The sequence below is a fragment of the Bos mutus genome, chromosome 14 (genome assembly GCF_027580195.1).
Source record: "Bos mutus isolate GX-2022 chromosome 14, NWIPB_WYAK_1.1, whole genome shotgun sequence".
Lineage (NCBI taxonomy): Eukaryota > Metazoa > Chordata > Mammalia > Artiodactyla > Bovidae > Bos > Bos mutus.
The window spans coordinates 76,585,486-76,610,687 of NC_091630.1; the positions used below are offsets into that span (position 1 = coordinate 76,585,486).

Below are 25,202 nucleotides of genomic sequence, written 5' to 3' on the forward strand. Positions count from 1 at the left end.
TTCATTTATCAATTAGAAGAAGAGGTTGGGAACTTTCTTTGGAAGGAAGATGGACGGACGCATGGGCAAATTGCTTTACAGGACAGAGGAGTTGCTTTCGTAGAACTGATAGATAGGGTCTGTTTTCTTGAAAAGTCTTAGAGCTGCACCGGAAGTCTTTTTCAATGTTACTAAGATTTGATTAACTGTTAGCTAACCGTAGCCTGTTGTATTTCCATTAATAAGATGTAGCAGTAAGACCTTACTTTCTGCTGTGCAACTTGTTGGCTTAAAATTGAACTTGATGATTGGGGGAAATTAACATAGGGTAACTTGGGCTGAACAAAAATGGAAAGGACTAGTGACATTGTACAGTATTGTAGAGCAAACAGTATTATTTTATATTCCAAACCATTGAAATCTATGCGTATGCTTTGATTTAGAGATCTTTCAGGGGATGGCAGAAAGTTCTCCTGATTTCTCTTAAGGTCCCTATAAGGCAGGATCTATATTATCTGGCAGGTTTTGTGTCTAGTTTATTGAAAGAATCAATTTGAATATATAGAATTATTCGGGTTTGTTTTAATTGTGTGACAGCTACAGAAACAATCCATTAGTAGTTACCACATTTGAAAAAAATGTGAATAGAGATGATGAATCAGAGAAGAATTTTGTCTTACCTTACTCTGCTGCTAGGATAATAATGTATACAAAATTGAATGATCAGTGGAAAGCAGATCCATGCGATGAGTGGTAAGTGATGAAAGTTTACATAATATACACACTTGTATATGTGTTTAATTTGTAACTGAGAAAGTAAATTATATGTTCATAAAAGGTGAGTTTTGAAATCTGCCCAGCAATATACTATTTTTAGTGCAATGCTTCTTATGCTACTTGGAAATGTCCAGGCTGATAGTAATGATAAAGACCACCAGCCCTCTCTGTAGCTACCTGTCAGTGGTTTGAGGTGTTAGGCAAAAGACGGTCCCCAATCTTCTAGCATTGTTTGAACTTGATAATGAGGTTGAAGTGTGGTGGATGATAAAAATACAAATACATCTATTTAGAGAATTCTAAAACCAATCTTTTTTTTTTTTTCGGATTTCTTGACCAAATAATTAATTTTCGTTATTTTATTTTGAATACAAGTCAACCTTTGTAAGTTTTGCTTTCCCAAATAAAATGTTATCTTTATTTACAGAAAAAGATGATTTAGATGCACTGAGACAATGGAAAATGAAATATAAAATCATCGAGGCAGACACAAACTCAGTGGTCCTTCAACTCTGCCTTCATTTCCATTTATCTCTGTATTCTTTCAGTAAACAAATCTGACTAGTGCAATGAGTAGATGCCATCTGTTTTGGCATCATCTTTCTATTTTTAATACATAATCCACCTTTTTTTTTAATGTCTTGTGCAGAAAATCTGTGAAGTTTGAACAAGCAGCCGTCCCAAGATGTACCAAATATCTCAACTGATGTCAACACCAGTAGCAAGTAAATGTAAGAGAACTGCTCTACGCAATTATCTTTTGAACGATTAGATTCCTTTTAGCAATTTCCCTGCTTTGATTTTGCTGATACTCATACCATTAACCATCTGTCAGTAGCTTGTGCTTCTTAAATGCCAGCGTTCACTTTGGCAATGATTTTGACTTCATTTCTTTCCTTGAGAGAAATGTGGTATTTTTCCTTTTAGTAGGAAAAAAAATCACTTTTTTAGATGCCTGTGCATAAACGTGAAAGATTGTTTATCAGCTACTATTAAGATGCAAAACGGTTTGTCTATAAAAAAATACTGAATGATTTTGATAGCTACTTACAGAAAATATGGGCGTTGTTAAAACGGTAGTGGTTTCAAATTTCTTCCTTCCTCTTGTCATTTGTTTTTTCCCCAAACCCTGCTTCTAACCTTCCTTCACACACCTACAATTTTCTCCTTCAAATCAGCCAACTCAGTCTGAAAGTCTAAGCTCCTTTCTTTGTCTTAGATATTAATTATCAGTAATGGAACCAAGTTTCACTGAGGCTGTCTATCACAAGTATTCACACCATTTCTATACAATATAAAATGCTGCAATAGCATTTAGAATATTAATCAACTGCAACTTTTCCCAACTGAAATCTGTTGCCAGACCTTTGGTTAAACCGGAATGAATGAATGCACAATCTTTTTAAAAAATTAAGAATGTTCACAGGTGTCATACACTGGAAAATCATTTCTAGAAAACAGACATTTTTTTCCTCCAACAATGTCTTCTGCTCGTTATTTTGTAATAGAAGTGCCTTCAGATGCACTAATGAGAGAGAATCTAGGCAGATGATTGAATTCCTCAAATGAGTAAGCTAAACGAAACAGCACATTGGGTAATTGATTTGGGTTTTCGACAGCTTCCCACAAGATGTTTTCTTCCTCCTTTTCATGGGTCAGTTTGATGCTAATGGTTTATTATTTTTGTTGTTGTTCAGTTGGTAAGTCATGTCTGACTCTGCAACCTCATGGCCTGTAGCCCCCCAGGCTCCTCTGTCCCTGAGATTTTCCAGGCAAGAATACTGGAGTGGGTTATCATTTCCTTCTCCAGGGGATCTTCTCAACCCAGGGACTGAACCCTGAGTTTCCTGCATTGGCAGGTGGATTCTTTACCGCTGAGTCACAAGGGAAGCCTGGTTTATTATTGCCTCGTCCAAACTAAGGAGTCTCTCAAGGAGTGTTGAAGGAGAGATGAGACAGAATATAGAAACCCCTGGATTAGGTCTTGCTCCCGTAGAGTCCTGAGAACAAGTTATGTTAGTCATGAGTCACTGGAGGGTTGCACCTGTTGAAATCTGCCGAGGCTGGGACATCAGCTAGTCACACCCTCCACTGTGTGCAATCATGCATGTTGATGCAGTGTGATAAATTTGTATTTCTCTCTCATTTGTTTATGCAGATTCTTCCCAGTCGGAGAAAGAGTATGCTGTAGAGCCGTCTCCCCCATGCATTCTCCCAAGGTATTCTAGGGGACCTCTCTTGTGAAACATCAGTCAGATTTTTTTTTCTGTATGCATTATTTTGTTGTATTCTTGACTTGGTGATCCAGTAGCTAAGACTCTGTGCTCCCAATGCAGGGGGCCCGGGTTACATCCGTGGTAGGGGAAGTAGATACCATATGCCACAGCTGAAAGATCCTGCATATGGCAACTAAGACTTGGCACAGCCAAATAAATAAGTAAACAAATAAATACTTTAAAATACTGGAAATTCCCTCTCAGTTTAGTGGTTAGGACACTGTGCTCTCACTGCCATGGCCTTGGGTTCAATCCCTGGTCAGGGAACTAAGATTCCACAAACCATGTGGTGCAACCAATATATATATATACTGGTTTTAGCTTTCATCCAATTTTGATATGGAAATATATTTCCAGTCTCATGCACATATGAACTGAAAACTTGCCTAACCTAACAATGGAGATTGGAAGGAAGAGGAGTGTGTGGGCAAATGTGAATTGCTCTTGTTTGGTGCATACCAAATACTGATGTATTGTTACTTTTTCTCTTAAATTGATATTCTCTTAAATATACTTTTACTGCCTTATTTTATAAGAGCCATGAGAGTCTATACCAAAGCACAAGCCAGCCAAATATCATGTTCCATGAAGACATGCTGAATCTGCCATTTTGTTCAAGTTCTGCAAAGAAGTCTCTATCTTTTCCTTCCTTTGCTTTTCTTTTTTCCCTGGTCTCTCTGTCTTTTATTCCTTACACAGGCATCAGTTGATGTTTCCTTTAACATTTTGTGAATCATGCCAGTAGTATAAAGGAATCATGCAGTGATATTAGAACCCGCCCCCTCTTATAAATTTCGGGCCTCCTGCTACAATCAAATGAATCAGCCAGAGGAACAAGCAGCTTTTATGGAAAGAGCGCATGCCTTAGAATCAGATAAACCCAGATTCAAAATCTTAACTCTGACACTTACTAGATGTGTCAAATACCTGATATATTTACCATTCTCCATCTCTCTCTCTCTTTTTTTTTTTTCCTGCTGTACTATGAAGATACCAATCTTTAACTTTTAGGGAGGTTTGTGAAAAGCAGATAAAGTGTGAAGTAGGGGCCAAGCTCATAGTAAGTTTTCCATAAATAACATCCATTTAAAATAGTGTTTTGCTAACTTTAGTGCATGTAAGTGTGAGTAGTCTTTTTTCTTTGATGGCACCAGTTATTTTTCTAAGTTTTTAAATTTTTTTATTGACGTATAGTTGATTTACAATGTTGTGATAATTTCAGATGTACAAGAAAGTGATTGAGTTATATATATTTTGAATATATAGATATGTGTATATTCAGAGTGAATATTCAGAATATATATATATATATTCTTTTTCAGATTTTTTCCCTTAGAGGTTATTACAATATATATATTGCTCAGTATATTACACAGTACACTATCTGTGTACTATAGTACACAGATTTTTGGTTATCTATCTTACATATAACATAAATAAGCTTTAAACTTAAAATTTTTTTCAGAATTTCAGTAAAGGGTGAGGCACAAGGTTGCATTTCAACCATATAGGCATGTGATTGTTTTTCAAACCTAAGGCAGTTACAGATGAGCCTGACCAAGTAGAGGACTTCCCTGGATAGCAGATCAGGGAAGGTAACTGTGTGATCACGTATGCAGCTGATTTGAGGGAAATTGGCAAAAGCCAAAAAAAAAAAAAACACAAAAAACTCTTTAAAAAATATTTGTGTATTTATTTGGCTGCATCAGGTCTTAGTCGCAGCTGCCAGATCTTTCCTTGTGGTGGTCAGACTCTCTATTGCAGCACGCATGCTTAGTTGCTCTGTGTAGCATGTGGGATCTTAGTTCCCCAACCAGGGATGGAACCCATACCCCTTGCCTCACAAGGCAGATTTTTTTTTCTCTTTTGCAAAGCAGATTCTTAACCACTGGACCACAGAGAAATCTCCCAAAAGATCTCTTTGACTGCATGTTCTCCTATAACTCATTAGTGTCTGGTCTGTGTAGTTGCAATTCCCCTACTACAGTGACAAGAGTAAGGATGTAGCAGTTGGAGGGCTCTTCAAAGAAAGGGTGGGGAGTGAAAGATGCTTGGAGCTTCCAGCATCCCAGGTAGGCTGTTTTGCAATTTCTTACATCCAAGAAAATGGACCATGTCAAGGACGGGGTGGAGGGGGCATCATATCTCAAAGAAACCAATTCACCCTAAGTTTTCATCAAAGTGTTTAAAACAGGAAGAAGCACTAAACGTGCTGTAGTTCAGTGGTCTCACAGGTGAAGAGATGAAGCTCAGAAGATTAAAAGAGACACCATCAGAAGTGCAGAAGTAGTTGGTCATCAGGAAGGCAAAGAGGTGGTTTTCCTTCATGGTGACTACATGTGTGGTTTATGTGTGGCTGGATGAACCCGGATACAGGCTGAAAGGGCTTAATCATCCCCCTGTAGCTCTGTCTGTGATTTCCTCAATGGTGACAGTCCCTTTGAGGCCACTCCGGAGATCCCCTGATGGACTCCCCATTCACCTGTCGACGAAGTCCCAGACTTCTCACCAACGGCTACTACATCTGGACAGAAGACAGTTTTCTCTGCGACGAAGATGGAAACATAACCCTGAGCCCCTCCCAGACCAGGGTTCTCTACAAGGAGAACTTAGTCAGGTAAGTAGAGGAGGTTAGGTCAAAGGATCTGCATTCCAACCCATCTGTCAATTATTCATTCACTGGTTCATTGAACATTGTGTATAAGCAGCCTATTTCTGCTCCAGATCATGGAAGTACACGGGCTCATAAGAAGCAGGGGTGGCTGACTCATGAAAACGAACAAAAGTTATGAACTGGGATGTCCCTGATGGTCCAGTGGTTAAGACTCCCCGCTTCCATGGCAGAGGGTGCAGGTTTGATCTCTGGCCAGGGAACTAAGATCTTGCATGCTGTAACGTGTGATTAAAAAAAAAAACCTTTTTTTGGGGGGGGCTGGTGTTTAAAGTAATGAAGATGGGCTTCCCTGGTGGCTCAGTGGTAAAGCATCAGCCTGCAAATGCAGGAGACATGGGTTTGATATCTGATCCCAGGAGATTCCACATGCAACTAAGTTCAGGTGCCACAACTATTAAGCCTGTGCTTTAGAGCCTGGGAGCTGCAACTCCTGAGCCTACAGGCCCTAGAGGCCATGCTCTGAAACAAGAGAACCCACCACCATGAGAAGCCCTTGCACAGCAACTAGAGAAAAGCCCGCACAGCACTGAAGACCCCGCACAACCAAAAATAAAAAAAATCAATTAAAAGAATGAACTAGTTTTTTTTAAAAAGTAATGAAGCAATAGAAGTGCTGGGATAGAAGCCTGGATGGAGGGGAGAAGGAGAAGGAAGAGGCCCATTTTCTTTGGCGGGATAAATTAAAACGAGCTTCCTTGAGATGAAGACGGTTGATTGGATGTTAATTAAGAGGGATGTAGAAAAGAGGACTACCTGAGAGAGGGTACAGGTATGGAGGCCTAAGAGACCCTGATACAGTGTGAGGAATGGCAAGTCGTTTGGAAGAAACACAGTTTACGGTGGAAAGACTGCTCTCCACGAGAGGAGACTAAACCCAGAAGCAGGGCTGGATGGAGGGGGTTACGTTCCAGCCTGAGGAATCTGGGCTTTATTCTGTAGATTGACAGGAGCCCTTGACAAACTGTCAGATTCATCCTTAGCAAGATAACACTGCTTATAAGGTAGAGGATGGATTGTTGGATTGTGGGGAGTGGGGACACATGGAGAACCAAAATCTTTGGAAATGCAAACCCAATCAGGTCACCACCATCTGCTTCTCCTTGCCATACTTCAGAGCCCTTTATGTTAAATTCTAACTCCTTCACATAATAGTCAAGGTTATTATTGGCCCTCTTTTTACCTTTCCTGCCTCAGTTCCTAGCATGACTCAATATGAGACTGTTTGTTTGTTTACCCCAGAAAGTCTTCCTTGTCTCCAGATTAGCAATACCTCTCCTGGTGCTCTCAAAGCAGCCCTAGTTGACACTGCCAGAACACACGTGCACACAGCACTCACCAAGGGCAGAAACGATGGAGCCAGACTGCCTGGGTGTGCATCCCAGCTGTGTCAGCTACTAGCTGTAAGACTTCAGACAAGTTATTTAACTTCTTTGTGCCTCAGTTTCCTGATGTGAGATATGGGGTAGCAGTAGTACCTACCTGTGAGGCTGTTCCAAGGATAATGTGAGTTACTGGGCATAAATCACTAAGAAAGACACCAAACACAGGATGAGGTCAATGAAAGTGTTTGCTATATCTGCATTACTTTTGTCTTTCGACCCAAGGTTTTGTCTTTTATCTCAATATCCTTGACATTGATGCAAACGCCTGGCACATACAGGAATCTAAGAAACTTCTCTGGAATTAATGGAGGAAAAAAAAGAAATGCGCTTCATGGACCTGGGCGACAGACACGGGTCCCATGTGTCTGCTTTCACTGAATTCTCTGCTTTGCCCGTGAGTTGACTGCTACTTGTTATTCACCTTACTACTTTCATTTCTCTCCAGAATATTTAGAAAGAAAAGGAGAATCCGCCGTTCTTTTTCTTCTCTCTTCAACCTCAGTGCCTCTGAATCCTGGCTGCGTGGAAGTATCTTTGATGATGTTGACTCCTCCCCCAGTGAGGATGTCTGGTTGGAGGGGGTCAGGAGGCTGGAAACAAACCACTGCAAAGAAAATGGTGAGTTGAACCTCTTTTTTCCATGGTGAGGTAGCATTTCCAAATGGGCAGTAGCAACTTTTAAATAATCACCTGAAGTCCTCTCCACACTACTCATGTGATCCAAATGTATTCATCTGCATCTCATGCAAAATAACCTAATTTAAATATGCAAATTATTAAGCCAATAATACCTGGAACATATCTGCATGTCTCCAATGGATCTTTTCTGTACAGGACATGGATAGACAAAGGTTACTGGAATCAGAATTCAAGTCCTAGTTTGGGCACACTGTGATAGTTACTTAACTTTGCTAAGTCTCAATTTCCTCATTTTAAAAATAAGATATGTATACATGCTGCTGCTGCTGCTGCTAAGTCGCTTCAGTCGTGTCCAACTCTGTATGACCCCACAGACGGCAGCCCACCAGGCTCCCCTGTCCCTGGGATTCTCCAGGCAAGAACACTGGAGTGGGTTGCCATTTCCTTCTCCAATGCAGGAAAGTAAAAAGTGAAAGTGAAGTCGCTCAGTCAGGTCCGACTCTTAGCGACCCCATGGACTGCAGCCTACCAGGCTCCTCCGCCCATGGGATTTTCCAGGCAAGAGTACTGGAGTGGGGTGCCATCGCCTTCTCCGATATGTATACATAGTGTAACACATATACATACTCCTATCGAAATTTATGCTATATGCATAATTAGATATATAATATATACATATTATATGCTGCTGCTGCTGCTAAGTCACTTCAGTCGTGTCCGACTCTGTGTGACCCCATAGACGGCAGCCCATCAGGCTCCCCCGTCCCTGGGATTCTCCAGGCAAGAACACTGGAGTGGGTATACATATTATATAGTACACATTATATGATATTAATACATCTAAATATGTATGTGTAGATACATATATAAATATAGTGATAGGAACTCAAAGCACATCTTTTTTATGGTTATATATTTTTATTTAATCAAGAAATATAATAAATGTACTTGTATGTGTACTTACATACACATACAAGTATTTTTAATACTAACTCACACCATATACAAAACCCAATTTGGGGTGGATATTAGACCTAACTGCAAAAACAGGGTCTATAAATCTTCTTGAAGAAAACTTAGGAGACTATCATCACAACCTTTACCAAGCAGATTTTTTTTTTGGATAGGACCCAGAAAGCACTAATCAGAAAAGGGAAAAAGAAAAGTAAGATAAACTTAAAATGATTTTCTGAAGACCCAGTTCAGAAAATGAATACAGACAAAAACCATTTTACACAGCATATTAAAGAGTGGCAATGGACTGAAGAAAATGGGAATGGCTAGGAGGAAGCTGCTGTGTTACACAAGGGGCTCAGCTTGCTGCCCTGTGATGATCTAGATGGGGGCAGTGGGAAGGTGAGAGGAAGGCTCAGTTCAGCTCAGTTCAGTCACTTGGTCATGTCCGACTCTTTGCGACCCCATGAATCGCAGCACACCAGGCCTCCCTGTCCATCATCAACTCCCAGAGTTCACTCAAACTCAGATCCATGAAGTCGGTAATGCCATCCAGCCATCTCATCCTCTGTCGTCCCCTTCTCCTCCTGCCCCCAATCCCTCACAGCATCAGGGTCTTTTCCAATGAGTCAACTCTTTGCATGAGGTGGCCAAAGTATGGAGTTTCAGCTTTAGCATCATTCCTTCCAAAGAACACCCAGGGCTGATCTCCTTTACAATGGACTGGTTGGCCCTCCTTGCAGTCCAAGGGACTCTCAGGAGTCTTCTCCAACACCACAGTTCAAAAGCATCAATTCTTCGGTGCTAAGCTTTCTTCATAGTCCAACTCTCACATTCATACATGACCACAGGAAAAACCATAGCCTTGACTAGACGGACCTTTGTTGGCAAAGTAAGGTCTCTGCTTTTGAAGATGCTATCTAGGTTGGACATAACTTTCCTTCCAAGGAGTAAGCGTCTTTTAATTTCATGGCTTCAGTCACCATCTGCAGTGATTTTGGAGCCCCCCAAAAATAAAGTCTGACACTGTTTCCACTGTTTCCCCAACTATTTCCCATGAAGTGATGGGACCAGATGCCATGATCTTAGTTTTCTGAACGTTGAGCTTTACGCCAACTTTTTCACTCTCTTTCACTTTCATCAAGAGGCTTTTTAGTTCCTCTTCACTTTCTGCCATAATGGTGGTGTCATCTGCATATCTGAGGTTATTGATATTTCTCGTGGCAATCTTGATTCTAGCTTGTGCTTCTTCCAGCCCAGTGTTTCTCATGATGTACTCTGCATAGAAGTTAAATAAGCAGGGTGACAGTATACAGCCTTGACGTACTCCTTTTCCTATTTGGAACCAGTCTGTTGTTCCATGTCCAGTTCTAACTGTTGCTTCCTGACCTGCATATAGGTTTCTCAAGAGGCAGGTCAGGTGGTCTGGTATTCCCATCTCTTTCAGAATTTTCCACAGTTTATTGTGATCCACACAGTCAAAGGCTTTGGCATAGTCAACAAAGCAGAAATAGATGTTTTTCTGGAACTCTCTTGCTTTTTCTATGATCCAGCGGATGTTGGCAATTTGATCTCTGGTTCTTCTGCCTTTTCTAAAACCAGCTTGAACATCTGGACGTTCACGGTTCACGTATTGCTGAAGCCTGGCTTGGAGAATTGTGAGCATTACTTTACTAGCGTGTGAGATGAGTGCAATTGTGCGGTAGTTTGAGCATTCTTTGACATTGCCTTTCTTTGGGATTGGAATGAAAACTGACCTTTGCAGTCCTGTAGCCACTGCTGAGTTTTCCAAATTTGCTGGCATATTGAGTGCAGCATTCTCACAGCATCATCTTTCAGGATTTGAAATACCTCAACCGGAATTCCATCACCTCCACTAGCTTTGTTTGTAGTGATGCTTTCTAAGGCCCACTTGACTTCACATTCCAGGATGTCTGGCTCTAGGTGAGTGATTACACCATCGTGATTATCTGGGTCGTGAAGATCTTTTTTGTATAGTTCTTCTGTGTATTCTTGCCACCTCTTCTTAATATCTTCTGCTTCTGTTAGGTCCATACCATTTCTGTCCTTTATTGAACCCATCTTTGCATGAAATGTTCCCTTGGTATCTCTAATTTTCTTGAAGAGATCTCAAGTCTTTCCCATTCTGTTGTTTTCCTCTATTTCTTTGCATTGATCACTGAAGAAGGCTTTCTTATCGCTCAGAGAAAAGGAATATATGTATACACATAGCTGATTAACTCTGCTGCACAGCAGTGGGAGCACAGAGCCCGAACCACTGGGAGTTACATTACTCTCTTTTAACAAAGAACAGGCTCAGAGCTTTCCCCTACAAAAGTATTTAGTGCAAATTAAATAAGGTCTCATGTTCATTGTACTTGTTCTTACATTTACTTTTTCTTTAGGGCATTTAAATGAGTGATATAAAGTTTCCTTTAAAGTAAAAGACTAAGGTGAAACAGTCTAAGAAAATTTGAAGTGGCTAGGAGTTAAGAAGGCTCTGCTGCTGCTGCTGCTGCTGCTGCTGCTAAGTCGCTTCAGTCGTGTCCAACTCTGTGCGACCCCACAGATGGCAGCCCACCAGGCTCCCCCATCCCTGGGATTCTCCAGGCAAGAACACTGGAGTGGGTTGCCATTTCCTTCTCCAATGCAGGAAAGTGAAAAGTGAAAGTGAAGTCGCTCAGTCAGGTCCGACTCTTAGCGACCCCATGGACTGCAGCCTATCAGGCTCCTCCGTCCATGGGATTTTCCAGGCAAGAGTACTGGAGTGGGGTGCCATCGCCTTCTCTGTAAGAAGGCCCTGGGAGGTGGCAAAAATCAGGTGAACTATCCGTGGATGTTTAAAGTTTGGGAATCACCACTCTAAAGGCAGAGTTTCACATATTTGGAAATTCACATGTTGTTTTTCCCATTGCTGCCTCTTCAAAATATGTCCAAACAATCCGAAAGCAATTGGACCGCAGCAGTGCTGCACGTGCATGAGGTATCTTGTTAAAACTCTCATGGTTTCAGAATGTCTTCTAAATATAACAAAATCAAGTACCCCCACCCCCAATCAGTAATTAGTCAACCCGGGTACACATGGGGCTTTGAAAGCGCTCATCTCTGCTGTCAACTGTAATCAAATCTTCCCCAGACTTCTTGTTTTCCAGATTTACCCAAAGCCCCCTGACTTTTATCAGCAAATCCTTTTTCTCTGGAAACATCGCCGAGTTAGAAGACTCGAGAGAAGAATTCAAAATTAAATTGTTCTGCCGTTTTCTCTCTGGGAAATGGATGCAATCAAAACTTACTTCCTCTGATTTTCTTTTCCTTAATTTTTCAGGCTAAAATGGGCTTTTTTTGTGGTGTTGGTGTTGTTGCCTATTTTGTTTATCCTCAGCTCACCCCTTCCACAGCTGCATCCAGACACCTTTCCTCATTAGCTGCAATTCATCTTTTAGCTCTGATGTTTCGTGGCTGCCCAGATCCAATGCTGCAATTTGGACTGCATCCTCAGAGTCCATGAGTCATACTGATAGAGGATCCAGGATCTAGACAGGGAGGACTCATCAGGGCTTCCAGCTCTGTTTCTGCCAGTCCCAAGAAAGAAAGACACGATGACCTCAGACAAGGCACCCCCGTCTGAGGTCTACAGTTTTCTCTTAATCTAGTGCCTTCTCCATAAATGTCTTTGATGGCAACATCTGTACATGGCTTTGCGTTTCCCTCTATAGCAAATGATAATGCCTATTTTGTATGTAAGGATAGGGAACTTGCTCGAAAGAATTAGATTCATCCTTGTAAAACAGAAGCCAAAAAAAAAAAAAAATCAGAAGCCAACCACACAATTTAAATAAACCAAGAGAAACAGAATAAAATTAATATCTTCAAATATAATCCCAAAGAATTATTTATTGATATGTTCTCTGGATTATGCAGGGCTTCCTTCATAACTCAGATGGTGAAGAACCTGCCTACAGTGCAGGAGACTCAGGTTTGATCCCTGGGTTGGGAAGATCCTCTGGGGAAAAAATGGCAACCCACTCCAGTATTCTTGCCTGGAGAATCCCATGGACAGAGGAGCCTACTGGGCTACAATTCATAGGGTCCCACAGAATCAGACGTGGCTGAGCAACTTTCACTTACTTACTGCATGATGATTCTTTCATTTATTATTTTTAACATGTTTTCTATTTAATTTTGGCTGTGCTGTGTCTTTGTTGCTGCCCATGGGCTCTCCTCTAGTTGCAGCAAGCTGGGGGCTACCCTAGCGGCAGTGCGTGGGCTTCTCACTGTGGTGACTTGTCTTGTTTCGGAGCACGGGCTCTAGAGTATGAGGGCTTCAGCAGCTATGGCATGTGTGCTCCATAGTTGCAGCTTCTGGACTCCAGAGCACAGTCTCAATAGTTGAGGCACACTGGCTTAGTTGCTCTGCAGAGCGTGGGATCGTCCCGGGTCAGGGATCAAACCTGCGTCTCCTGCATTGACAGGTGGATTCTTCACTACTGAGCCCCCCAGGAAAGCCCCTTTCATTTATTATTAAGGTTAGAGGGGGAAAAAATGTCAGTGAAGTGTGAATTGGGGGAAAACCATGTCTTTTCAGAGATGAAAATTCCTTGATCATTTTTTGTTAAGACTCTTTTGTCTGTAAAAATTTTTTTATCTTTTTTTCTCTTTTTAATGCCATCTCTTCTTTTAGAATTTTCTTTTAGAAATTTCTGTGCAATATTTCCAGAATTCTACATGAGATACATTTTTATCTCATCTAACTCTCAGCAGCAAAGCATAAGTTCAACAGAGTAGCTTTGGGCAACAGCTCAGGAATATTTTTACTGTTGTCACATCCTCATCACGTCTCCCCAGATCTTAGTTCAATGCCACGCTTGAATACATAATCAGCCACAAAGGTACCAGTTCCTTCTTACTTCCATGTGAATATGACCACATAGCTTCCTCTCTTTTTTTTAAAAACAGCTTTATGGAGATATAGTTGATATATATATATATATATATATATATATATATATATATATAAATAACTTCCCTGGTGGCTCAGATGGTAAAGAATCCGATTGCAAAGCAGGAGACCTGAATTTGATCTCTGGGTGGGGAAGATCCCCTGGAGAAGGAATTGACAACCCACTCCAGTATTGTTGCCTGGAGAATCCCAAGGACTGAGGAGCCTAGAAGGCTACAGTCCAGGGGGTCACAAAGAGTCAGACATGACTGAGCGACTAACATGCCACACCACACACATTCTATACGATTGTGCCAATTGGACATTTACAGGAGGTTTTTAAGGTCAACATTGGCTGTCTATGATCTTTACTCAAGATATCAGAGCCCAGCGTCCCCCCAATACTGCAAGATTCAGAGTAAGAGTAGTACAGTCCATGGGGTTGCAAAGAGTCAGACATGACTGAGTGACTAAGTTTTGGGTGGTTTTTTTTTTGGTCTTTTGTGTCTGTGTGTGTGTGTGTGTGTGTGTGTGCACGCTAAGAAAAAAAAAAAAATCTACCTTCTCAACACATTTTGAAGTACATAAAATACCACATTGATATCTATAGCCACATGTGTGGCAGAGCTCTAGAACTTATTCATCTAGCATCACTGAAACCTTATATCTGTTGAACAATTCCCCTTAGCCCCCTGCCCCTTCTCCCCCAGCAGCCACCCTTTTATTCTCTGCTTCTCTGATTTTGACTATTTTAGATACCTCGTGTATAAGTGTAATCATGTGGTATTTGTCTTTCTACGACTGGCTTATTTCACTTAGATGAACCTCCTAGTTCATCCGTGATGATGCAAATGGCAGGATTTTCTTTATTCATTTGCCTATTGATGAACATGGGTTCTTTCCGTGTCTTAGCCATTGTGATTAGTGCTGCAGTAAACAAGGTCCAGGACCTCCTCTGCAGTCTGGGCATTATTGGATGCTCGGCATGGTTCACTTCCTACCACTTCCTTTTTCTGTGACAACCAGCAAAGATGCTTCTGCAGACTGCTTTATCAAGAGGCAGCAAGTTGTGGGCGGGAGGGTAGGAAGGAGCCTGCAGGGTTGGTGGAATTCCCATGTCCAAAAGCATCAGTTCATTGCTTCAGTATCCAGGCCTGTCCTGTGTATATGGTATCACAACATCCCTGGGCTTTATTCCTTCAGATACCAGTGATACCCTATCCCTTTTTCCCTGCTGAAGCTGTGACCATCCAAAATGACTCCAGACATTGTCAGATGTCCTCTGGGGAGAGAAATGACTTCTGGTTAAGAAGCACTGCTATATGAAGACCCCAAGAGTTCTTGGAGCTCCTCAGTCACTCCCAGCTTCTAGAACAGGGCTGGGACTCTCTCCACCACTCACACCGCTGAGTGAGCACCTCAACACACAAAGCACCTCTCAGTACTCCCATCCTCCAAGTTGCCCACAGGATAAATCTGAGCTCCTGAGTGAGCATGACCCATGAGGCCCTTCATGATTTTGATCCCCATTGAGCAATCCCAAGTAACTCAGCTGATAAAGAATCTGCCTGCAATGCAGGAGACTCCAGTTTGATTCCTGAGTTGGGAAGATCCTCTGGAGATGGGATAGGCTTCCCACTCCAGTATTCTTCCCTGGAGAATCCCATGGACCGAAGAGCCTGGCAGGCTACAGTTCATGGGGTTGCAAAGAATTGGACATGACTGAGCGACTAAGCACAGCACTAGCAATCCAGCCAGAACCATCTTCCAGGACTGCCCACGATCAGGGGCTCCTGTCTGGCCACATAGGACGGCTTGTTCTTCTGGGAGCCCACCATATTCTGTGCGGGGGCTGATGTCTTTCTTTCTTCTTTCCCTTCTTTCTTCCCCTCCCCCTCCTCCCCCTCCTCCCTCTCCCCCTCCCCCCTCCCCTCGCCCTCTGTCTGTCTCTTCCTGGCCTTTGCTCTTCCTTCTGTCTCTCTGCAAGTCCTCCTCCTAGGCCTTCAGATTTCCGCTCAAGCACTCAGACACTCCCTCCCAGGCTCCATCTGGACACCTTCTGCCAGGTTTCCGTGCAGTGATGACCTCTTTGCCTCCTAACTGTGATCCGGTGTGCCTGTCCCTCCCCAGCCATGGATGGCACACAGCACTTGTCTACTCTGACTTCTGACGCCCAGCCTCCCGAACTGTGTCTCGTATGCAGTTATACAATAATTCTGCGCTGAATGACTCCACAGATCTGCCTGCCCCAGGCCCATGAAGCTTTGGCCTTCCCCTCAATGCTGGCTCCCCTTCCCAAATGTCTCGGGCTTGGCACCTTCTTGGGGGGCTCAGTCACCCGTGGGCTGCCTCTGGCTCTCCTCTCTGCTGTCATTTCCCCTTCGTCACTTTATGCTCCATGGAAATAGAGGTTAGAAAAAAATGTTTCTGCTCATTCAGTTCCAATTCTCTGTGCTTCTTGAGACTATTGCTATGATCATTAGAGTCATGGAAATCACGCACACACACACACACACACACACACACACACACACACACACACACACTGAACCCCTCTGCTCTTCCAGGAGGTGATTTTGACTGTTCTCTGACTGATGACTGGGAGTCACAGAAGCTGAATGCAGAGTCTGTGAAAGCCTCCTTTTCTGGCCCTGTTGCCTCTCAGAGACCCAGAGAAAACTCCTACGGCTTGTCTCCTCAGTCCCAGTGGACGGCTTCTGAACGTTTCCAGGAAGAGGCGTTGGATCATCCAAGTGAGTTTTTTTAAACCTTTGCTGCACCCACATAATTCCTCCTTTCAGGGCCCGGAAGTGACTAATGTCCCCTTAGGAGCTGGCATCAGCCTGCAGCCAGGTGATGCATCCACAGAGGAGGTGACTGACCTGGAGGAGTCATCTCAGAGGTACTAGAAGGACTGGATTTGCGGTGTTTTCTTTGTTTTTTAAAAACCCTGAAGACATTTGGGAAAATGCTAAGTGTGACTAAAGCTGAGTCGTGCTCATACATAGCTGTCCGTGATCATCGTCTTCATATCTAGCTGTGTGTTTGATATATGCTAGAAGAAGAAAATAAACAGGAGAAAGAACATTCTTTCATGATATGCCCCTGGCAAGGAAAGTCAAAAGATACCAAAGCCTTGATGCTTGCTGTCAGTAGTAAATCTTAAATAAATTCAGCAAGCATCTCCCTTAATCTCTATGCTAATACGGGTGGACCAGGTTTGCACAGTGTTGCCTCAAGGCGCTGTCTTGTCCCCAGCTTGCCAAGTTTCAAAGCCCAGTTCCCACTTCAGTTTACCCAACACTCCAAAACATCACATTTTCATCTGTAAAGGGAGATAATCATAATTCCCACCCTGTATCGATAAATGATTGAAATAATCCTCATCGAGCACTTAGCATCATGTGCCATGTATACTAAGCGCTCCAAAAATGTGATGTTACGATTACCTAAGATGGAAGGTGAAACGAAAAAATAATGTCTTCTCTTTCTTCGCCTTCCTCAAATCCTGAATATTTATCTAACTGACCACTTCTACTCCCAAAGACCAACGTGCCCTGCTTCATTTTGTTCCCATTGCAGCTATTAGATAGGTCTTGAGGATTTTTTTAATTCCCTTTCCAGGGGTCAGGATGACCGGGACAGCAGTGTTTATTGTTTAAACAGTTTCCAGCTGACAGTTTCATGTCCCACCTCCTCCAAGGAGTCCACCCTGTTTTCTGGGGAAGAGATCTTCAGTGACCCCTTTTTGTATTCCTCCAGCTCTCAGGACTCCCCTCTCTCTTGCCCATTTCTTGTACTGTTCTTGAATGTTTACTTTTGTATCTCCTCCATCAGGCCGTCAGCTCTTTCAGGATGATGGTGACCATACCTCAGGCATCTGTAGAATCCCAACTGCCCATGTAGTGCCTGGCACAGAACAGGGGCTCCAAGACAGTGGTGGGCCAGTTAAATGAGCTGTCTTCATTTTACAGAATAGAATACTCAAGTTCCGGTAGGCCAAGTCAGCCTTTGCACGAGTTCTTTGTTGTGTCTGGAATGTCTCCCACGGGCTATATGCCTGGAAGACCCCTACTCTTCCTTTAAGGTCCTGTTAGAGGAGACTGCCTCTGTGGGGCCTTCTCTGCCCCATGCTGGTGGGTGGAGGTAGCACTTGGTTTCCCCAAGATGCTGTAGCACCCGGCACCATGTATCTCTCTCTTGGGGCCATCTTCCTTTGCTTCACTTGGCTATAAAGCCCTGAGGGGATGAGGTCTCCATCTGATGGAGATGATGCTGTTTTATCTCCTTCATGTAGGTTTTGAGTGTGCAGATTGTTTGAGGTACTGATCCATATGCTAAAGGTATAAGTGTGCCTGGCATCATTTTATCAGTCAGGGTTTTTTGAGTTCCGGCAGAGGAGAACCCAACTCAAAATGGATTGATCAGTCATTGAATGTATTGGTTCATATTAATAAACATTCCAGGCAAAGATTCCAGGTCTCTGTCAGTCTCTTCAAGTCTCTTTTCCTCTGTCCACTTTATTTTTTGAAATGCTCTTTATTACTCCATGGTAGTTCTGCTGGCTCTGTGCCTGCAACTTCCCCCAGTCAAAGTCAGCAGAAACAAACTCTAGACTTAGGACAAGAGGGCTGGCTACCTTGGTTCTGGAAGGGTCCCAATTACACAACAAAACCTATCCCTTTGTCACTAAGTATATGAAGATCCAGGGGATTGCCAGGTGATGCTAGTGGTAAAAAACCTGCCTGCCAGTGCAGGAGATGTAAGAGATGTGGATTAGATCCGTGGGTTGGGAAGATCCCCTGGAGGAGGGCATGGCAACCCACTCCAGTATTCTTGCCTGGAGAATCCCGTGGACAGAGGAGCCTGGCAGGCCTATCTATGGTCCATAGGGCTGCAAAGAGTCGGACATGACTGGAGTGACATAGCACACATGCATGCATGTGAAGCTCCAAGTGGATTGGAGCGCATCAAAGGCTGGGAGGGAAATCAGTCTGTTCACTGGAACCACACACTAGGAGGAAGGGAGAGGGGACTTCTCAAGGAAAATATGGGCACTGCTGCTGAAGAACAGCAAATAGATGCCAGCTATTGTCAATAGTCTGACGGGGAAACATAGAGAAATAAAACAATAATTTTAATTCAGTGTGGAAACTTTGTTGATGGAGACATGCATGAGGTATAATGGGATTTCAAAGACAGAGCAGCTAAGGGCCAAGGGGGAGGTGAAGACATCCAAGACTTCCTGAAGGAGTTTACACTTGAGCCAAGCCAAAATTCATGCTAAGTGAATGGCTACTGATGGAATGAAGCAATGACCACCTTGTCCACAATCACAACGCATGTCTTTACAGAACTTGAGTTTAAACCCAGTCTTCCTTCAGTATTCAAGTCTAGGGATCTTTGCAGTTTGTCAACCTACACTTATTTCTGGGAGAAAATATGTTTCAAATTCCACATGAAATCAGAGAAGGCTAAGAATAGAAACACTTTAAAAGATGGTTGAGTGTTCGATTGAACCCACAATAACTTATTTAAATCTCTGTATATATTAATATGAAATACTGTATATGTGCAGTGATGTCATTCACAACTGCTATATTTTGCATTTGCCCATCTTCAATGTTTCACCCATATTATGGACTAAGCAGGTTCTTGTTAGCTGACTCAATCTCAATTCAGAACGTAAATAGCAAAAATAAATACATGCAGAGCTCAAAGTCCTTACAAGTTTTAAACAACTTGCAAAATTGAGCTTTTGAAGCATTTGGCAAAAATGAAGCTGAGATCTGTTCTATTTTCCTTTAGATCTTTACGTGGTCATCCTTAAAGCAGCTCCGATTCCTTTTAGGCGGTTAAAATAAGACTCAGAGTCACAATTGGTTTAACTCTTCCTTTTTATAACTGCTGGATGATTTGCAGTCATTTCCACCATGGCTCAGTAGCGCTGAAGTATTTTAAGACAGCAAAGAGTTTTGCAAGGACAAATAGTTCAGACTATTTATTCTCTTGTTTAGCCCTTTAGAGACTCCCAGTATGCCAAGTTGCCATTCTTTTACCCACCCTATTTCGGACAAAACATGATGTTCTGGCTGGACGTGGTTTTTCAATCTTGGCTCTGGCAGCACATAGCTCTGTGACCTTGGTTGAATTTCATCACTTGAAATTTGGTCTTCTCATTTGCAGAACTGTGATCATGGTTCCTGCCTCCCAGTCTGGTCATGGTGATGAAATGAACTGATGTATGAAACCTCTTTGTGAGTTATAAGGCACTCTACAAAATTTAGACTTTAATATTATAATCATCATCCCAGTTAGATTTCTGACATTAGCATCAAGTCTACAAAGCCTTTTGCCAACACTGAGGTAAAAGGCAAGCTCCAAACTGTCTATGTAGTACAATCGCTTATGTTTTAAGTGTTAGGGAAAAACTGATAATTTTCAGAAAATTTCTAATGAAAGGCCCTAGACAGCATTTGATAATTTGATCTTATTGCCATGCCGTGCCATGTCACTTCAATGGTGTCCAACTCTTTGTGACCCTGTGGACTGCAGCCCACCAGGCTCCTCTGTCCATGGGATTTTCCAGGCAAGAATATTGGAGTGGGTTGCCATGACCTTCTCCAGGGGATCTTCCTGAACCAGGGTTCAAACCTACATCTCCTACAGCTCCCACATTGTACGCAGATTCTTTTCTGCTGAGCACCAGGGAAGCTCTTAATCATATTACTTAGGACAAATTACTTGAACTGACACACATTTAAAAACATTTTTTTTTTTGGTGTATCAAAAAAAAGTTTTAGTATGATTTTGTTGTTCCAAGACTACTTAATCAACAATGATTTCTAATTCATTTATTTTTTATTTTTCCTGTTAGAAACCGGTTTGTTACGAGAGGTCTCCTTTCAAGCAATTCTGCTTGCTGCATGCTTAATCATTTCTGCCTGTGCAAGGTAATTTAGCTTTTTATGTTCATGCAGTGGTGTTTCATAATTAATGAAGCTGTAATTGATTGATGATTTCCTTGCCTTATTCCACAAAGCATTTTAGGTAGCTCTGCGGTTAAGATTTGTCCATTTTTCTGTCCATTGGCTTTTTATCTACTACCTCCCTCTTCCCATTATCTCACAAAACACACCAACGGCAGTGGATCTTGCTAGAAATTGGATTTGTACCATGCATTATCCTTTGCTTAAATCCTCAGTGACCCCTTGTTACAGATATAATCTAAGTCACCCTACATGGAGTTCAAGGGCATATGACATCCCCACTAGGGCACTTGGAGTTCCCACTGGGACTCCATCTTTCCCATTATATTTTCATAACCTCACATAAAATGTCTTCTCAGCATCTCAGAGGACATAATGCTCTTGGCTGATTATAGGCATGTTTCTGTTCTACCCTCTGTCCAGCGTGTCCTTCCTATTCTTTTCTTACCCAAGTCTCCAGGGCAGTCATCAAGTCCCTTCTGTGCTAAGCCCACTTGGGCCTCAAGGCCTTTGCACTTGCTATATATTCTGCCTACTACAGTCTTTTTTCCCTGGAGAAACAATAACTTGTGCCCTTACTTCTTTCTGGTTATCTGTTCAAATGTCACATCGGCAGAGAGCCCTTCCCTGACAACCGTATATAGACAGAATACCATTCTCTATCACGCACATCTCGCTTGGCTTTTCTCCAGAGCATTTATCATGACCTGACCTAGTCTATGTTTGCGGATTTAAAAGTTAATGCTCTATCTCTCCCTACAAGATTGTAAGTTCCCTTGAGAACAGAGATATTGTGCTAGGGCCTCATCGATACTTGTTGAACCAATGAAACGGGAATGAATGATACACCCTGGGGTCTTGTGGTCCTTGCGCTCCGGTTAGTGCGTGCTGCTTCTCCTCAAGTCCTTCCTCTTGATGGTCAAGTGCCTCACATCACTTGGGAGAGTTATATTTTTAAATACGAAGTCCTGGATCCCATCCCTGGAGATACCAATTTAGATCTAGTGAGAATCCATACTTTAAAACAGCTTCCCAGATAATTATGAGGTTTGGAAAGTATTTTTAGATTATAATGGGACCAAATGAACAAAAAGGGGTGGGGGGCAGTCCTGTAGTTAAAAATAATGTTGCAGAATTCTGTATTATATATCCCAAGTTGGGGGAAATCACGGTGTACATTAGCATAATAAAGGCTCAGTGAAATAACATGGTGAAGAAACCTGTTCAGCTTTGCTTAACCTAGCTTTTCCCAAACTTAGCTGATCATGGAGACTTTTCTTTATTTCACAGGACTATTAATGGAATGTTCCTCTTAGGTTAATTTATGTAGAAACTTCCCCCTTAAGAGGAGAACTTGACTGCCTTTGGAAACTTGATTCCAAAGAATAGTGTTTGGATAGAGGAGGAAAAGGAAACTTGACAGTTGAGAAGCCTGACAAACACTACCTTGATATGGTAAGAATGGCATTTCACCTCTAGGGTCTTCTAAACCCCAGTCTGAACATGGAGGTTGTGGTAGTCTAGAAGCTAAGTCACGTCTGACCCTTTCGACCCCAGGGACTGTAGCCTGCCAGGCTCCACTATGCGTGTAATGTTCCAGGCAAGAATTCTGGAGTGAGTTGCCATTCCCTTCTCCAGGGGATCTTCCCAACCCAGATATCTAACCTGTGTCTCCTGCACTGCAGGTGGATGCTTTCCCATTGAGCCACCAGGGAATCCCAATCACAGGAAAAACCCACCTTGAGGGACACTCCACATTATCTGACCAGTACTCCTCAAAACTGTCAAAGTCATCAAAACTGTGGAGAGTCTGAGAAATTGTCACAGCCCAAACTAAGGAGACATATGACTAAATCTCATGTGATATCCTATGTAAGATGCTGGAAAATGGATCAATTAGGGAAAAGCCGTAAAGTTCAAATGAAGTGTGGAGTTGAGTTATTAGGGAGGTACCAGTGTTGGTTCCTTTTGATTATGACAAAGGTACCATGTATTGCAAGATGCTAATGACAGGGGAAGATGGATAAGGGATATTTGAGGACCCCCTATATTATTTTTTTGCAACTTCTCTGCGTATCTAGTTATTCTAAAGTAAAAAGTTTAGTTAAGTGATTTTGTTTTTTTTTTTTTTCAAAAAAGCACTCTTCCTATGGGCAATAGCATGGATGAACCTCAGAAATATGATGTAAGTGAAAGATGACAGACACAAGTATATACACAAAAAATTCAAGAAAAGGCAAAACCAATCAGTTCCTATAGATGTAGGCATAGTAGTTAATTTGGGAGGGTAAAGTAGGAAGGATCAATACAGGAAAAATTATGAGGTGTTAGAAATATTTTATTTCTTGATTTGAGTGATTACAGGGTTTTTGTTTTAAAAATAACACTAAAAAGCCTTTATATGCTTTAATGTACATTTGTTAAAGCTCATTTTTTTTTTCAGCAATAAAGTCTTTTTAAATTAAGGTATAAGGAAGCTTGGGACTGGTGCACTGGAATGACCCAGAGGGATGGTATGGGGAGGGAAGAGGGAGGGGGGGTTCAGGATTGGGAACACGTGTACACCCGTGGCAGATTCATGTTGATGTATGGCAAAACCAATACAATATTATAAAGTAAAATAAATAAATAAATAAACACAAACTCATCTAGAAAAATAAATAAATAAATAAAAGGCAGTGTCTCTCCATAAAAAATGATTAAGGTATATACATTTTTTTAAGATACAATGTTATTGAATACTTAACAGTTTACAGTATAGTGTAAACATAATTTTTATATGCACTGGGAAACCAAAATATACACATGATTTGCTTTATTATGATATTCACTTTATTTCAGTGGTCTTTGAAACGGCAATATCTTCAAGGTACACCTGTACTGATTTTTTTTTTTTAAGCAGGCAGTTAATTTGCCTGAATTCAAACTCTAAACTATTTCTCTTGCATAGGCAGGCAGCAATTAAAAATCTTTGATGAATTATTTTAGCCTTAATTTGAGTGCCTGAAGTTTCCCCACATATGTTTTGGTAGCAGGTCAGCAGTGTTGGAGTTTGGAGATTTTGGCAGTTTATATGTAGAAAGCTCAATTTTTGAAGTTTTTAAAATGCCTATAAAGAGATGTCTGAAAGGATATTTGTCAGATTTTAATAATGCTTCAGGGTGGTGGGATTTTTTTCATGATATTTTCCTTTTGCCTTTGTACTTATTTGTAATATCTTTCAATATTCATATTTTGAGCACAAAACTATGAAGATATTATTCTTTAAAAGGAAAAAAATCCACTCCGTGATACCATCATCCATTAGATTGACAAAAACCTGAAAGTGTAACACCCTCATTTGTCAAGGTTATGAAAGCTTAAGCATACAAATTCTCTCCTTTGTTTTTTTCTAGAAGTTTCACACTTTTGTGGCTTACATTTCGGTCTATGACTCATTTTGAGTGGAGTTTTATGTTAAGGTGTGATGTCTATGTGGAGTTTCATGCTTCTGCATGTCCAAACAACTCGGCAGCATTTGTTGAAAAGAGTCTCCTTTCTCCATTGCATTGCTTTTGCACTTGTGTTAAAAATCACTTAACTTGGGCTTTTCCGGTGATTTGGTGGTAAAGGAGCCACCTGCCAATGCAGGAAACACAAGTTTCATCCCTGGTCCAAGAAGGTCCCACATGCCTCGGAGCAACTAAGCCCCTGAGCCACAGCTACCGAGTCTGTGTTCTAGAGCCGAGGAACCGCAACTCTTGAGCCCATGTGCCACAACTCCCAAAGCCCCCCTGCACACTAGAGCCCACACTCCACAGCAAGAAACCTACAGCACCGAGAAACCCACAAACCACGATGAAGAGCAGACCCCACTCGTCACAGCTACAGAAAAACCCACAGGGCCATGAAGACCCAACACAGCCAAAAATAGATAAATACAATTTTTAAACATTAAAAAAAAATCACTTAACTTGTATCTATTTCTGGGCTTTCTATTCTTGTCCATTCAGCTATATTTCTATCCTTTTGCCAATGCTGCACTGTTTCAATTACTGTCGTTCTATAGTATATCCTAAATTCATTCGTCTATAGCGAGTCTAAAAGAACATCTCATGTGTTGGAAATATATAATCAGTTTGTTAAGCCTGAGCAATCCTGCTGTTTCAGGTGGTTTCTGGGAGGAATCATAGCCAGTGTCTTCTCGTGTTCCTTGGTGATAATCATTGCTTGTAAGTAACCATTTCCCACATCACTGCTCTGATTCCCGTATTTTATTCCAGTTTGAGGCATTTAAAAATATTTTCTCAAAATTGAAAAAATAATAATAAAAATATTTTCTCTTTCTCCTCCAAGATGTTGTCAAGTCATCCTTTTTCAGCCTTGCCAACTATTTCAAAGCCACCACGGGCACTTGGTAAGTATTTCTTGTGTTATCTTTGTTTGTACAAAGATAACCATAATCTGACATCTGAGAAAGCTTTCTGCTGAGCAACGGATGGCAATGACTACATGCAGGAAAAGTCCTGACTCTGTCCTGAAGAATAATTTCTATTACCAACTTGTCTCCTAAATATTTATACCAAAATAGATAGAATTAATTTTTAAGGCAAC

At 41.7% G+C, this 25,202-nt stretch overlaps 1 protein-coding gene across 1 annotated transcript in view; it reads left to right on the top strand.

The window, feature by feature from the left end:
* The window catches only part of TMEM71 (transmembrane protein 71), a 30,325-nt gene continuing 5,123 nt past the window's right edge, over positions 1-25,202 (top strand). The window contains 10 exon segments of the mRNA XM_070382768.1: positions 1-732; positions 1,406-1,487; positions 2,915-2,975; positions 5,438-5,478; positions 5,481-5,649; positions 7,534-7,706; positions 16,188-16,373; positions 20,498-20,573; positions 24,759-24,820; positions 24,945-25,005. Of these exon segments, the coding sequence (XP_070238869.1) occupies positions 1,442-1,487; positions 2,915-2,975; positions 5,438-5,478; positions 5,481-5,649; positions 7,534-7,706; positions 16,188-16,373; positions 20,498-20,573; positions 24,759-24,820; positions 24,945-25,005 (875 nt within the window). The 5' untranslated portion in view covers positions 1-732; positions 1,406-1,441.